Source organism: Mus pahari, chromosome X, assembly GCF_900095145.1.
Source record: "Mus pahari chromosome X, PAHARI_EIJ_v1.1, whole genome shotgun sequence".
NCBI lineage: Eukaryota > Metazoa > Chordata > Mammalia > Rodentia > Muridae > Mus > Mus pahari.
In genome coordinates, this window is record NC_034613.1 from 39,140,602 (window position 1) to 39,157,452 (window position 16,851).

Below are 16,851 nucleotides of genomic sequence, written 5' to 3' on the forward strand. Positions count from 1 at the left end.
TATAGGAGGAACAACAATATGAACTAACCAGTACCCACCCACCCCCCAGAGCTTGTGTCTCTAGCTGCATATGTAGCAGAAGATGGCCTAATTGGCTGTCATTGGAAAGAGGCCCCTAGGTCTTGGAAACTTTATATGCCCCAGTACAGGGGAACACGAGGGCCTAAAAGTGGGAGTGGGTGGGTTGGGGAGCAGGGTGGGGGGAGGGTATAGGGAACTTTCGGGATAGCATTTAAAATGTAAATAAAGAAAATATCTTTAAAAAAAAAAAGAGTCAGTGATGGAAAGAAGAAAGGCCCCTGCCACTCAGGAAGTTTGTGCTCTAACATTTTGCATCTCATGATCATTGAGGTCCATTTGAAGTCCTCAGACTTCCAACCTGTAGGCTTTAATCTAGTCACCCTATGCATCAGGCATTATCAAAATTCGAAGGGTCATTGAATTCCATGGGCTGGCACAATTACTTTTGCTCCACAGAACTTGTATTGGTTTTGGTCTAAAGAAGATAGTTGGTTCCAGTTTGTGTTCTTCTCTGCTGGCTCCCTGTTGGTACACAGGACAGAGATGGTTGCCTGCATTCACCCAGATTCCCATGCAAATTGGAAGGGATAGAGACCAATAGTCCAATGAAAAATCAATGAGCTGACGTCCTGTTAACTGGCACCTCAGCACATGGCAAGCTCTATGGTAATTGGGGTTTATAATGATGTCCTGGAGGCCTCCCAAAGTCCTGAAGTGTCCTCTGGATCATCAAGGAGTGATTACATTATTGCCAGTCCCATTTTTGTGTTAAACACATTGTACTGTATTTGATTCTTTGGAAATTGGTGATTTCTGTGAGATTCTGTATTAACCAGAATATTAGATTAACTAGAATACTCTGTTCCCTGCCTGGTCCATAGAATGCAGTTTAGTGGGATAGTTGTTGTCTTTAAGCACTTGACCAACTTGAAGTTTGGGTCTAGGGTGGGGTTTTTCTTGTTGTTTGGTTGGTTTTGTTTTTTCCCCTCTAGCCCGTTTTTTTCTTCTGCTGACCTTACTGGGGGTCTAGATACTGCTGAATTAACAGCTAAACTTTTGGGAGAAACATAGTAGTGTTCCTTCCAAGGAAGGTGTGAGATCTCCTGTGGTGTAAAAACCAGGCCAATTTAGGATTGTGCTTTTATTGTTAGCAAAGTTAAGGGTAAGGAGAGAGAGCGAATAGCCTCTTAGCAAGGTGACCCAAGAAGATAGGAAATATGCTGTTTGTCCTGGGGTGATCAGCCTTGTACTTGTCCAGCAGCAAGGAACAGCTGCAGTGGATGGGCAGACAGACTGGAGAGAAAACTCCATCCTTGAACTTCCGCAACTCTGTAAGAGTTTGGATTAGTTTAATGGAAGAGGGCCTACTGTACTCCACTGGGACATGCTTGAATCAGACTCTGGCATAGGAAAGGGACTCCTTGCCTCTCCTCTCTGTCAAAGACACCCTTCTTTTGTGACAATTCTGCTTGGCCACATTGGTGGGACTACAGGGTTATTAGGACCTAAGTTGTCACCCCAGGCTTCCTTACTCATTTGCTCCCATTTACAAACCAGCAGAGGACTGTAGCTCTCTCTCCTGCCCTTTATGAAGTACTTGGCTCCTGATCATCACTGAGAGTTTGTGAGTGGAATTCAAGGTAACACTGCACTAGGGATGAGTGAGGATGGTTCCTAGTGCTTCATGGTATTTTGGACTCTATAAGTATGTACTTAAGAGTGAAAGACTTCATTTGAGCTCCCAGAACAGTCCTTTGAGATAAGTGTGCCCCTAATAACTGACAGAGCCTGATCTTGAACTCATTTCTACAAATTTCTACTCCAGGGAAGTTGTGTCAATACCATACGTAATCCCTTGAAGACGTACCTGAATGTCTTCTGTATATATCTCATCCACAGGAAGCATCTGTAGCTCCTTTGCTGGTATGGCAGACAGTGACATGGGAAGCCAGGAGGTTTTCCCTACAGAGGAAGAAGAGGAGGTGGCTCCCACCCCAGCTAAGAGGAGAAAAGTCCGAAAGACCCAAAGGGATACCCAGTACCGCAGCCATCATGCCCAGGACAAAACCCTGCTGAGCCAAGGCCGCAGGCATCTGTGGCGAGCCCGAGAGATGCCCTGGAGGACAGAGGCTGCCCGGCAAATGTGGGACACCAATGAAGAGGAGGAAGATGATGAGGAAGAGGGCCTCGTGAAGAGAAAGAAACGGAGACGGCAGAAGAGCCGAAAATACCAGACAGGGGAGTACCTAACTGAACAAGAAGAGCAGAGGCGGAAAGGGAGAGCAGGTAAGGCTGGCTCTAGGCTGCTATTCCTGTTGTGATATCAGCTGGGAAAGTTTCGGCATGGTGCCATTCATGCCCCCACTTCACCAGCTGGAGCCTTAGGACTGACAGGAACCTGGTGCTATAGTCTTCACAAGTGGGGCACACAGATCCATCTTGAGTATGTGCCTTTGAATCTAGAATGAATGAACTCAAACTAGTTAACAAACTAGCCTTTTAAAAATGGACATCTGAACCTGTGGTCCAAGCCACTGTGATATTCTTGGCTTGGGTCAGTGTCATACTAGGGAGTTATGATTGGCTTGACAGAGTCAAGTTTTTGAAGAATATAGGTTCTTTTTTCTGTGACATTCAGTTTACAAGTAAGACAAGCCAGGTGTGGTATATACGCCTGTCATCCAAGCAGTCAGGAGGTTAAGGTAAGTGGACAGTAAGTTTGAGGACAGCCTGGGTTACATAGTGAGACCCTGTCTCAAAACAAAGAGGGAGGGCATTGGCTGCCACACCTGGATGCCTCTGCTCACAAACTAAAATGAAATGTAGTAATTCTGAAGGCAATGGAGAACCTGAAATATGTACAACTCTGCTTTCTCAGGTAAAGCCACAAGGGGGTTTTAGTTTTGAGGTGACATAGGTGGCCCTGAACTGTGAAAGCAGGCAGTTCAAAAAGAAAACTTTCTATGGCCATGGCTCATGCTTAAATACCATCATGGAAGGATAGACAGTCATAAAAAGCTTGTTCATACCGGGGTGGACTTCATTAAGTGCAGCTCAGGACTGTCCCCTTAGTGGATTTCTAATTGAGCAAAAAAGCCCATCTCTGGATTCCATAGCAACACATTTGTCTCTTATTCTCTGGCCTCTCCCCTTGAAATAACAATCAATTGTCTCTTACAGTGTATTCACTTTTAGCTGCTGATAAATATGTATAGTCCCCTTATTACCTAAAACAAAACAAGCTCACATTCCGTAGGCAGTAGATCCTGGGTATACTATAATGCCGAGAAGGCTTAACCTCATTCCTGACTCTGTTGAAGTGGAGATGTATATGATATCTGTCCCCACGCTCAAGAGTAATTGAGCTCATTTTCATCAACTGTCTGAACAAGTGGGGCAATTTTGTCCTTCTTTTGCCGGATCTGTAATGGATTGGTCATGAATGAATTGTCAAACCATTGGCCTCTGCCTCTTGTTAGGATGCCCAGAAGTGTTTGTATTATCCAGTCCTGTCTAATGAAGGCTGCTTTCCTAGCTTGGGAGCCTCTCCTGGACTTATCAGTTCTTTTTCTTTTTTAAAAAATCTATTTTCCTTTTCTTTCCTTTTCTTTTCTTTTCTTTTTTTTTTGTTTTTTTGTTTGTTTGTTTTTTGTTTTTTTGAGACAGGGTTTCTCTGTATAGCCCTGGCTGTCCTGGAACTCACTCTGTAGACCAGGCTAGCCTCGAACTCAGAAATCCACCTGCCTCTGCCTCCCAAGTGCTGGGATTAAAGGTGTGCGTCACCACGTCCGGCTTTCCTTTCCTTTCCTTTCCTTTTCTTTCTTTCCTTCTTTCCTTTCTTTCTCTTTTTCTTTTAAAATATTTTTTTCCTTTGAGACAGGGTCTCTCTATTATAAAGCTCTGGCTGTTCTGAAAATAACTATGTAGACGAGGCTGGCCTCAAACTGACAGTGATCCACCTGTCTCTGCCTCTCAAGTACTAGGATTAAAGGCACGTGATACTTACTATTCCCAGCTTGGGTTATCAGCTCTGTCAGTCAGAAGGACCTCTGTGGAGTTGCCTGGTCCTATTTGATAGCTAGTCCATAACATTGAGATAGACGTTGCCACAGCATGCATGATAGGGGCTTAGCTAGCCATTGCTAGACCATCTGCAGTAACCTACAGAGCACTAGTGATCAAGGTATCTTGATTGTTTAAGGACAGCCCAAACTATTGATAAGTAGGTCATTCTCCTCCTCTCGAGTATTTCTGGGAGCTATGCATTGAAGCCACTGCTGTTGGCAAATCTTTTCATGCAGAAATTACTTTTTAAAATATATTTTATTGTTTTTTTATGTTTATGGGTGCTTTTCCTGTATGTATGTCTGTGCACCACATGCAGGCAATTCCTGAGGAGACTAGAATAGGGCATCAGGACTTCCAGACTGCAATACAGACCGTTGTGAATCACTGTGTGAGTGCTGGGAATCACACCCCTGACCTCACGAAGAGCATCTAGTGCTCCTAACCACTTAGGCATCTCTCTAACCCGGGGAGGAGGGGTGAGTTTTTAAGAAGCACGCCCCTCCTCAGAAAGCTCTAGTCTCCCTTACCTACACTGGCTTTCAGGCCGGGGTCTGAGAAATAGGAAATGGACAAGCCAGGTAGATCACCCTACTCCTCTCTAACTCTCACGGCCTCTCCTTTGATCTTGTGCTTGGCCAGCTTCCTTCTCATTGTATGAAAGAGGTAGAAACAACTCTTTCCATGTCCCTACCTGTCCCCTTCATACTCTGTGCTTCTGTAGGCTAGCATAAAGCTCTGGTTCTTCTGCAACTGAATATACTCCAGAGTTTGCTCTGCCCTTGGGTACATGGAGTAGATGCCTGTTTATTTCCTTCTTTATTGAACTCTGTGATGTGGTTTCCCGTGCTTCCCACAGTTTTCACAAGGCACAGTTCTGTTTCTTCCTCTTGCTTTAACCCTCTTGTTGGGGCAGAAGCCCTGGATTAAGGCTGAGCATGGTGGGTATATGCCTTTAATTATAGCACTCAAGAAGTAGAAGTAGGTGAATCTTTATGAGTTCTAGACTAACCTGGTCTTCATAGGGAGTTTCAGGTCATCCCAGACCATATATTGAGACCATGTCTATAAAACAAACCAGGCAGTGATGGCGCACGCCTTTAATCCTAGGACATGGGAGGCAGAGGCAGGCAGACCTCTGAGTTCCATGTCAGCCTGCGCTACAGAGTGAGTTCCAAGACTGCCAGGGCTACACAGAGAAACCCAGAAGCAGTGCAGAATCCCTAGCTAGGGCTTTTTTCCTAAATCCGTAAGCTACAGCCAGTTGTGCAATTCCCTTTTATTGTTGTTATTGTTTTGAGACAAGTTCTGTCTGCATAGTCCTTGCAGTCCTGGAACCCACTATATAGACCAGGCTGTCTTCCAACTCACAGAGATTCATCTGCTTTTGCCTCCCGAATGCTGAGATTCGAGACTTGCACCATCTCCCTCCCCAGCCAATTCTCTGGTCTTGAATAGAGACTCCTATATCTGTATCTTCCTTTGGCAGTTTTACAGATGAGAGTCCATTTCAAGTTTGGGATAGCAGTGAGTTGAGAACTCTGGGATTCCAATGTCTTCATTTTACACATGGTAGAAACAGAAGTCGCAGTTACTTCATAGACTTACTGACCTGTTGTGTGCTAGGCTTGGTGTTCAGTCTTGTGATGGAGATACCCCCCTCCCCATAGAGCTTGCACTGAAATCCTATAATATATAGTGCAGCAACAAATAAGAGGGACTCTCCCTCAATACAAGGTGGAGGGAGGGGTCTGACACCTAATGTTGGCTCATTACACATACATATATAGCCACACACAAGCCATGCATCTCCATTGCCAGTAGATACAAGTGAATGGTTTATGTCACCTACACAAGAGGGTTTTTTTTGTTTGTTTGTTTGTTTTTGTTTTTCGAGACAGGGTTTCTCCGTGTAGCCCTGGACTCACTTTGTAGACCAGGCTGGCCTCGAACTCAGAAATCCGCCTGCCTCTGCCTCCCGAGTGCTGGGATTAAAGGCGTGCACCACCACGTCCGGCTCTACACAAGAGGTTTAAGGCAGACCCTATGGGGTGAGGCTCTTGCTAGTGGAGTTTGCAGTAGACCCTTTTGAAATTACAATTTTAGACAAATGTTGTGGCCCTGTGATACCAATGACCTGATTTCCAATCAGGGAAGGCAGTATCTTTCTGCCATTACACAAGTTAAGTAGGCCTATACTAAACTGGGGAGTGTCCGTTGCATTGACCTTGGTATCTTCAGACAGTGATTGACAGGCAGTTGAACCCGCCCCTTTGTCCTTGAACCCCACTGTACTTGATCGATGCTTCAGCAAAGTGCCAAGTTGCTTTTGATTTTGGAGAGGGAGGGGGGTAGAGAAAGGCTGAAAAGAGATTCTGCTTTGCCCTAAACTATGGGGAGATCCTTTAAAAATGACCCACACTTGGGGGGCCAATTAGATGGGCCGCCCCCTGCTGGCAGGGCTGGGAAGCGCCTCCTGCGGATAGATGGGGGATTTGTATGATGAAGCACTAAAGGATGGTGTTCCATTTCTGTTAAAGTCCTTCTTTCCTGTTTCTTGTTCAGATTCAAAGGCCCGTAAGCAGAAGACTTCCTCCCAAAGTTCAGAGCACTGCCTCAGGAACAGGAACCTTCTCTTGTCCAGCAAAGCCCAGGGGATCTCGGACTCACCAAACGGTTTCCTTCCAAATAACCTGGAGGAGCCAGCCTGCCTTGAAAATCCAGAAAAGCCATCAGGAAAACGAAAGTGCAAGACCAAGCACATGGCAAATGTCTCAGAAGAGGCAAGGGTATGTAGCCACCAAAGGGACAAATATGAGGGCCGTGGGCTAGAGAGGCAGACTTTCTAGCAGGTCCGTCTAGCCGTAATTCTCTCCCAGAGGGTAAAGGAAACAAGTAGATGGGGGGGGGTCCACTGATCTTTATGAAAATATTCTTAAAGTATTCTAGAAGCACGGGACACATTCGAACAGTGGGAACTGAAGTTATAGTTAACTATAAGGTTTGGCCCCAGATTTCTTTCCCCTAACCATCCTGTACCTCATTTGAATTTTAAAAAGTATATATACACGGCAGGGAATTAGCCTAAACAGATTGTTAACATCTAGTCAAGAAGCTTCTGTCTGAGCTTACCTCACCAGAAAGCAGTCGTGGAGCTTTCTGAGACAACTAAGGTAGAGTATAACTTGTTGAAGGCAGGATTTTGTAACCTAGACCAAGGTTTACGGGTCCAGGTTAGCTGCTTTCTCCACCCTGTCCCAGTCTCTGGAGGAAGCCCAGCAGCGAGTGAACTGGGTACCTAGCCATTAGCCAGGCAAGCATTCTTGGAACCCTGTTCAAAATTACCAGTTCATTTGCTTCTAAGGTTCATAACACTTGTAGTGGTGTCAGATTCTACAATGTACCACTAAAGAAGAATGACATCGTCCTTTGAAGGAAGTGAGTTGAAGGTCCAGCGTGTACCTGTGATAGGCATCTGCCATTGCCAACAGAAAATCAAATGACCACGTTGGGCTGGTTTGGTCAGTTACAACTCTTTTTCGTCTGTCTGGCTTTCAAGTAGGCGTTCCCAAATGGTACCAGGCGAAGGACGGGTGCTTGTCTTTGCCCACCTCTTCCTCCCCCCATGATTCCTTGTTGCAGCTTAGACAAGTCACTCAAGTCTATTTGCTCATCTTTAAATGGCACTGATGTTCCCTGCCCCTTCTGTCTCACAGGGGTACTTGGGGGAACAAAGGCAATGTCTGTGACAGGCTTTGATAACAGAAAGTGTTCTCTGAGGGTCGGTATGCATCATTGCACTTCAGGCGGAGACGGGAATGAGAGAACTAGAGGGAAAGCCAGACCAACTGTGACCTGGCATGCCAGGGGATCCATTGCCCCAACCCATAGACTACAGGACCGATAGGAGCCGCTGGGAGAGTACAGACACGGGCTTGGCTCTGGCCGCCTCATTCTTCTTGTCACTTTTTATTTATTTAATGTATGTGTTTGTATTGTATGTAGAGGTGAGAGGACAAGCTCCGGTGTAGGTCTTTACCTTCTCCCTTGTTTGAGACAGTCTCTCTGTTTTCTGCTCCATGCACTGGGTAAGCAGGAATGGATTTTTTTTCCTGTGGATTTTTCTGTCTCCACCTCCCATCTTCCCATAGAGTATTGGGTTTATAGGCACTTGTATCACAAGTCCAGCTTTTATATGAGTTCTGGGGATTCAAACTCATATCCTCATGCTTGTATAGCAAGTTGCTTTTACCCTAGCTCTCCTGTTGGTGCTCTTAATTCCCAAGTACTTCTTAGAGGTAGGCACTTATATTTCATTCATTTTACAGTAAAGACTTAGGAGAGGTGACTCAGTGGTCCTCCTTGCCAGAATCAGGAAATGAAACAAATTTGCCTCAGGAAGAGGCCTGGTTGTCAGTGTGTCTTGCAGTCTCTAAGTTACTGCTTTCTGCCCATTTCTGGGCATCCCTGGGAAGTACATTAGTAGGCAGAAAACACTGCCACCTTTAAACAGTTCTGAGACAGGTAGAGGTCCCAGGGTCCTTCCCATCTTTCCTGGCCCCATTCCACACAAAGGTAGCCAGCCGCTTGCACTCAGCAGCACACACATGCTTCTGTGTGCTTGCTTGGCTGGCATGGTGTCTGCTAAAATGTTCTCCTGGAGAGGGTTTTGTCTCTCCCTGGGGCCTCCCTTCCCCCTCTCGCCTTTCTTTCTCTCCCAGTCATCACACCTGCTCTAGTTGCCCCCATGGCACGGGGCTTTGTAGTAAGAAGCAAGGCAGGGGGAGGATGGGGGATGCTCCTGCAACACTAAAGCGAAGCATTGGACAAGAGCTTCTTCGCACAGAGGCTCAGAGCCAGGAGGAAGAGGAGGGGGGAGGGGTCCCCTTACATGGTCTCACCCCTCCCCCTCTCAGGCAGCCTTCTTGCTTGCTCTGGCAGCCTGGCCTTCAGAAAGAAACTTAACCCACTGGAGCCTGGCTTAGCGTCACAAAACCTGGGTACATTTCCCCATGTCTTCCAGTCCTGGTGTTATATTCTTCATCTTCCTAGCAACAAAGCAGTATCATATAGTTAGTGTTTTCTTGCTAGGGATTGTACCTCCACCGTTCTGCCATAGAAACTGATTGAGACTTGTTGAAATTTACCAGAGGGCACAGATTCCCTGGACCTGCATCTTTTATCTCTTAGTGTTCCTTCCTTGACTTTATTTAACTTTCTAGGTAACTTTTTTTGACTACCCAGGCTTTGTACACAGATAGCTTGAATCAAGTCAACACATAATTGTGATTGGTAATGCACCCAGCTCTGACTTCAGTGCCTTAAGCAACAAAAGAGAAGGTGACAGTGTGACCGGTGCCCCTAAGGAACTTAAGAATTAGTGAGACCTACGTGTAGAGGGGAAGAAAGGCTTGTCTGATCCTGGAGCTTAAGGCCAGCTTAAGCAAAGTAGTAAGAGAGTTCTAATGGAAAATAAGAAAAAAAAAAACTTCCTAGGGGATTCAAGACTCACCAACCCATGGAAAACAGCAAGAAAATAAGAAGTGAGGTGTCAGAGGATAAACTCTGAGTAGGCTCTGGACTTGCAGAAAGGGCAGTGGGGCCAGATGGCAGAATAGTGGAGAGGACAGGATTGGACTGAGCTTGGATGCTTGGAGGGCTTTGAGTAAATGCTCATGTTAGCTCCATTGGAGCGTCAACAGTCACTCTAAAATCTAGGGGCTCCATATAACCAGAATATATCCATGTATCATCTCATAGTTTCTGGAGCTCAGGGATTCAGGCACATCTTAGGCTGAGCCTAGTGTGGGATTTTGCATGAGGTCACAGTCAAGGTGTTAGGCAGGACTATGTCAGTGTGTTTCTGGTGTATGTAGTTCATACACGTGGCTGGCAAAATGATGCTGACCATTGGGAGGAGGCCTCTAGTCCCGTCCTCATGGATCCCCTCAAAGGGCTTTTCTCATAGAAAATAATTTGAGAGAGTACCGAAAAGGAGCCTCAGTGTCTTTTGGCACCTAGCCTTGGAAGTCACATCCCATTCCCGTTGTAGTCTTACCTGGGTGAGCCTTATCCCAGTATGGGAAGGGAGCTACACAAGAGCTGGACTCTCGGAGGTAGGGTCGTCAGGGTTCATTGTGGTGGCTACCCCGTTACTCTTCTATCTGATTTTCATGTCTCTCTCCCATGCAGGGTCTAAAATCCTGCTAACATCCCTCAGGTGTCCTTCAGTTCGTATCTTTAACTTGGAGCCAGGAGCAGCTGAGGCTGCTCCCATCTTTGAATCCAGTTCCTACAACACAGTTATTCCTCACCTAGAACCTGAGTTTGAGATACAAGTGACCTGTGCCCCTACAGACCAAGGAAGGCACAGTAGAGCAAGCACAGGAAGCTTCTAGGTACCTTCGACTCAAAATGGGGGCAAAGGGAAGCACCTCTGCGTGACTTCTGAGGACAGACCTCTCAGAACATTTGGAGTCCACAGCCTTTGTAGTGCTTCATTACTTCAGAAGGGGAAAAGGAGTGCTCGGAAGAGTTTACCTAAGGGTTTTTAAAATATATTTATTTATTTATTTCATGTACATGAGTACACCATTGCTGTCTTCAGACACACCTGAAGAGGGCATCAGATCCCTTTACAGATGGTTGTGAGCCACCATGGGGTTGCTGGGAATTGAACTCGGGACCTGTGGAAGGGCAGTCAGTGCTCTTAACTGCTGAGCCATCTCTCCAGCCCTACTTTAGGGGTTTTAACTAGTGGATGGCAGAGGCAAACTTCAAACCCAGCCGTGTCTGGTTCCAGGGCCTCACAGTCCGCTGCCCAGGATGGGCCCAAATATAATCTTAGGCCATGGTATGAAAAAAGCTGAGGCAAGCTTCTGAGGTTGGATATGGGGGCGGGTTTATATAAGAGTGAAGGGAGTGAGAATTGTGACTGCTCAGACTGCTGCCTCTGTGTGTCTCTTTGTTCTCATTACCTATAGACACAGCTTGTCTATAGTGGATGTTGAGGCCAGGTAGAATAGGCATACATAGTGATTGACAGAAGCTGGGCTGTCTTTGCCCAATTTTCAATTCTCCCGCCATGCCATGGTTTATGGGGCTGAGGATCTGATATTTTTAACACCCACAGAAATGCAGGAGCTTTCCTTGTTTTGAAAATAAGCTCACGTGACTAATGACTAACCTAGCCTCCAGTCTCCCAAGCTGACAGTAGACTGGGCCACTTGGCATAGTCTCAATAAAGGAAAACAGGAGTGCCGGATGTAACGGGGTGGTTTTCGTAGCCAGATAGCATGGCCATGATGAATTGGATATGTTTCCTGGCCTGACCTAGGACTTCATTTCTATTTTCCAGAGCAAAGGTCGTTGGAGCCAGCAAAAGACACGATCTTCTAAATCTCCCACTCCTGTGAAGCCCCCAGAACCATGTACACCCTCTAAGTACCGAAGTGCTGGCCCTGAAGAGGCCTCAGAGTCACCCACTGCCCGACAGATTCCCCCAGAGGCACGGAGACTTATAGTGAATAAAAATGCCGGGGAGACTCTCCTGCAGCGAGCAGCCCGCTTGGGTTATAAGGTGAGTAAGCTCTCCCTGAGCAGACAATGACAAGATGATGTTGGCCTGGATCTTAGGGAGCAGCTATACCGTTGGTTCCTCTGTGTCTGGATGGCCTCCCTCTACTCTGCACATGGCCTCTGAGGTTGCTCCTTATGTGCGCTCCTCTTTAAAATGTCAGTTCAGGAGAAATGCAATTGAAAAAGTAGCACAACATTGTCCACTACATTCCTAGGCTATGACGGGGATTTGGAATTTTCACTTTGTCTTAGGTTAACAAAGGGGAAGTAGTGGCTCCCCCAACGACACATGGTGATGATTACTGGTTACACATTATCTCCTGTAGCTTCTCCTCATTTGGGCTTTCAGGTAGAAGGGTCAAGAGCATGTTCAGTAATCCTGAGCTCACCTACCTGTATTACATACTTTCTTAAACATGGGAATGAGAACAAACAAGGCAGGATTCCTTCCTTCTTTCCTTTCTCCCTTCCCTTTTGGTTTTGTTTAGTTTTACGAGACAGGGTTTCTCTGTGTAACAGTCCTGGCTGTCCTGAAGTTCACTCTGTAGACCTAGCTGACCTTGAACTCAGAGATCTCCCCACCTGTGCCTCCTGGGTGCTGAAATTAAAGGTATGTGCCACCATGCCTGGCAAAAGGCCTTTGATTATAGTAAGTCTGTTAAGGTAGGTCTTATTCCAAAGAGAAACCTACAGTTAGCAGTATGAAATATGGCAAGATATATGTGGTAGATTACCCAGGTGGTAATCCCAAGTCCTGGGAGGTACAGGTAGGCAAATCAGCAATTGAAGGCCAGCCTCGGCTACATAGTGAATTCAAAGCCAGCCTGGGCTACCAACAAAAGAAAATAAAAATGTGTCCATTATCAGTTATGACAGTACTTTTGTCTGAGTTCAAACAAATCCTGTGACTCCCATGTGAGATGTACCTGAGGCTGTACGTTGGTGCATGTTTTTATCCTTGTCTGTTCTTTGTTGAAACACATACCTTTGGCTATTTATCTTTGCCCCCACTCTATGATGATTTCCTCGGGAAATCTGAGTTTACCTTCTCTGTTAGGCTTTCTGTACCTGTAAGTGTACAGTCTGGTCTGTGCAACTTGCACAGTGTCTCCATCAAGCTGTCAATGTACCTTTCTTGAGTATTTAGTATGGATGTCTGCATGGCTCTCAGGGAGACCTCAAGACGCGTTGAAATCCAGTCTCTGCAGAAACAGCAAACAGGAGAAAACTGGAGTAAGATTAGAACAGAGCTGGACACCCCAGCCCAGACACAGAGTAGCTATCTCCAGACATCCTCTCACGCTGTCTCCTGGGCTTCCTGAAAGCATTGACAGCAGAACTAGTGGGTACCATGTTCTGGAAGCTTCACCCAATGGAACTGCCACTCTCCATCCCAGTTTATTCATAGCTTTGTCCCACAGTAGCAGGAATGCTTCAAGTCACTTGAGTTCTCCCTCTGGTCCCAGCAACTCAGCTCCAGGAAGGTAGCATTACCCAAGGCTGAATGATAGAGCTGCATTGTGGCTACAGATCTAACTCTGTTGCTTTGCCTAGCAGGCACAGAGCCCTGGTCTCGATTCCCAGCACTACATCAATTGGGTGGAATGGTATATACATCCGAAAGATCTGAGATTCAAGGTCATTCTTGGCTACATAGGGAGTATAAGAGCAGCCTGGCCGGGTGGTGGTGGCATACACGCCTTTAATCCCAGCACTTGGGAGGCAGAGGCAGACGGATTTCTGAGTTCGAGGCCAGCCTGCTCTACAGAGTGAGTTCCAGGACAGCCAGGACTACACAGAGAAACCCTATCTCAAACAAAACAAAACAAAACAAAAAACAGCCTGGGCTACATCGAGACCCTGTCTCAAAGCAAAAAACCAAACTGAGTTGTGGAGTTGTGCTGGCTGTGGTAACTGGAATTTATGAGCCTGTCAGGAACAGAGTTCCCATGTATATCTTGTAAAGCTCAGAAAGGTGATTGCTGGGCAGCACGGGAGCCTGTCTGAGGACCTCACGCCAAAGATCGCGACCCAGATGAGTGCTTTTGGCCATAAGAAATGTCTCCCTCCTGCCAAGGGAACAGCTCAGGGCTGGGGCCGAGCAATGGAGGCTGAGAACTACCATTGTTCACAGAAGATTTTGAATTGTGCCTTTTGTTTCCTCATATAAAGAACAGGCTGTCAAACTTGTCAGACACTTGTGGAGTGGCAAGTGTCTGACAGGGAGGATTCCAAAACCTTAAGACTTCTCTTTGCTCACAGAGCTGTCTCCATCCCTACAGGACGTAGTTCTCTACTGCCTCCAAAAGCACAGTGAGGATGTGAATCACCGTGACAACGCGGGCTACACAGCCTTGCACGAAGCCTGTTCCCGAGGCTGGACTGATATCCTGAACATCCTCTTGCAACATGGGGCTAATGTGAACTGCAGTTCGCAGGATGGCACAAGGCAAGAAGGCTGCTCCTCTGTCAACTCTCATACCTCAGTTCAGTCCCTCGCTTCAGAGCTTTACTCAGACCTGGATGTTTGCAGTGTCCAGCTTCTGGTATCAAAAAGGCCTTAACCAGGAAGCCTTTTGAAAGGATTTCTGTGGGCTGAAGGGAGCCAGCTTAGGGCAAGAGCTGATGAGTTCCTCAATGGCCAGTCTGTACTGGACCAAGGAAAGGCTGACATTGTCCAGGGCTCATCCCGTCCCATGCCAAGTCCACTCAACCCTCCTGAATACCATCATCGTCATGGGCCATTTATCTCATGTGGAATTGAGGCCTTAGGTTCCAAGTAGAACACTAATCTAGGGGTGACATTCCAGATTGGGTTTTTATCATTTAGTCTCTGTGCACATACAAAAAAATTAAATACCTGGGTCTGTGAGATTGGCTTGCTATATGCAGACACTTGCCTTCAAGCCTGACCCTCTTGGCTGCCACATGATGGAAGAAGAGAGCCGATTCCTGCAAGTTGTCTCCTGATTTCTGCACACATATTCATGAGCGTGCACATGCGCATACACACACACACACACACACACACACACTACAGAAATAAGTAACTGCACTACCATATTAAAGTGCACACATATACAAACCTAAAACTTTTCCATGTCTCAGAGAAGTCACACCCATCTCTGCTGTTAGGGTCCCAGGGGAACTGTATACCAGGTAAGAGGAGCCAGATCAAAATGTCCAGGCTCTGCTTGGCTGCTACCTGGTGTTGAGCCTCCCTACCTATGCCTGCCCTTGAGCAGTCACCTGGGCCCTTCGTCTTCAACAGCCACCCACACCTGCTTTAATTTTAACTTCCACCAGGGACCTGTTCTCCACTGAACTCCTAGTAGATCTCCATTGTGCTCTAGATACTGTCCGAAGATGCAGGGGAACACAGAGGAGAGACAGATATGGGAAAGAAAAAGAGGTGCACAGAGACAATATGAATTGTAGGCCAGAGGTGGCTCCCCTGCTCTCTTACTCATGTTACATTGGGGTTACCCCGAGGTCACCATACTATCTTTCTCACTCTTCTTCCCCCCTAATATGGCATTGTGAAAGTTCTCCATTAAATCCTGTAGCCCTGACTCTATTTGACCTCCACAGGCCAGTTCATGATGCTGTGGTCAATGACAACCTGGAAACCATCTGGCTCTTACTATCCTATGGAGCTGATCCCACACTGGCGACCTACTCGGGTCAGACAGCCATGAAGCTGGCCAGCAGTGATAACATGAAGCGCTTTCTCAGTGGTAAGCATTGACCACAGTTGCAGTCAGAATCCTCAGGGTAGTCCTTGGACTCCTCAACCGCGGGATGGGGGAGGTCTTCAGTAACTCTGTCCTAGACAGTTCCCACAAGGATGTGTTCTGTCTTCACGTATTCCTTCAGTGTCTTGGCAATTTCTAGCTACTTTAAAAAGTCCCTTGCTGTGAGTGTCCACACCACTACCTCAGTAAGGCCCTCACCTCCTACAGAGATTCATTTCACCACTAGGTGTCTGAAGCAGGCCTCCCGATGGGAGACTGCCTATACTCTTGGCTGGAAGCAGGATATGTTGACTTGTGCTATGAATGGAATGTCGGTGGTAGAGAATGAATAGTCCCCATTTTGCTGTTGCTGCAGTCTCTTCTTGATTGTAATTAAAGTGGGACCTCTGGGACCCTTCCAGACGCTTTATTCTTTGTGGCTCTTTTCCCATGGTAACTTTGATACTTCCTGTGCATTTCCAGTATCCCCCTTCTCTCCATTCCTGTTTCTTCTCCACCCTCTACCTTCTAGTGAAGTGTCATGTTCAGGTCCACGGCCAGGGCCACAAGTCAGTCCATAGATTTTTCTCTCTAGTATGTAGCACTGTGTGTCTACAAGTAGGCAGGCTGATCTGAGTGGGGCAGCTAGGATGGGAATGAAAGAGAAGACTCTACTTTGAGCATGCTCAGTGTCAGTTCCTTCATTATCTCAGGGTATTGGACCTTCAACTCTTTGTGACATCATGGCTTAGTCCTTTGGATTGCCTGAGTGATGGATGCTGCACTTGGGAGTTGCTGCTGTGACCCTCTTCATAGGCTTCAGTTGTGATACAACAGTCTGTTCCCCTCTTACCCAAACTTTGGCCCATTGGTCACCTTTAATCCTAGCCTTTAATCCTTTAATCCCAGCACTTGGGAGATTTCTGAGTTTGAGGCCAGTGTGGTCTACAGAGTGAGTTCCAGGATAGCCAGGGCTATACAGAGAAAGCCTGTCTTGGGGGAAAAAAAAGAATGAGGTACTGAGGGGGCTTTCAGTCAAAAAGTGTTAGGGTAAGTTTGATGAGGTAAAATTACTAATTGATCAAATTAATGATCACAAAATTATCAGTTCAGTGGCTTTTACTTTATTTACAGTGTTCTAGCCTCTGCTGTCTAGTTCTGAAACATTATCATCATTTCTTCCCATTACCTTCTTCTCAGCTCCTGCCAGTTACCAATCTGCAATCCTGTCTTTGTGGATTTACCTATTCCAGACATTTCATATAAATGGAACCCTACAACCTGGGGCCTCTGAGTCTGGCATAATCATGTAGTATGATGGTTTTCTGGCCTATCTATTTGCTAGCATATTTCAGTACTACATTCCTTTTAAAAGTTCTATCACACTCTCTCTCCCTCTCCTTCTCTTCCTTCATCCATCTGTCTGTCAGTTTGTATGTGTAAATGTCAGAGG

General features: G+C 46.4%; 1 protein-coding gene across 1 annotated transcript in view; it reads left to right on the plus strand.

Annotated features, from left to right (window-relative positions):
- Positions 1-16,851, plus strand: part of Bcorl1 (BCL6 corepressor like 1) — a 63,484-nt gene that overhangs the window by 35,852 nt on the left and 10,781 nt on the right. Inside the window, exons 7-12 of the mRNA XM_029534223.1 lie at positions 1,847-1,868; positions 1,921-2,307; positions 6,652-6,875; positions 11,444-11,665; positions 13,947-14,113; positions 15,256-15,401. Of these exons, the coding sequence (XP_029390083.1) occupies positions 1,847-1,868; positions 1,921-2,307; positions 6,652-6,875; positions 11,444-11,665; positions 13,947-14,113; positions 15,256-15,401 (1,168 nt within the window). The remainder of the gene's footprint in view (positions 1-1,846; positions 1,869-1,920; positions 2,308-6,651; positions 6,876-11,443; positions 11,666-13,946; positions 14,114-15,255; positions 15,402-16,851) is intronic.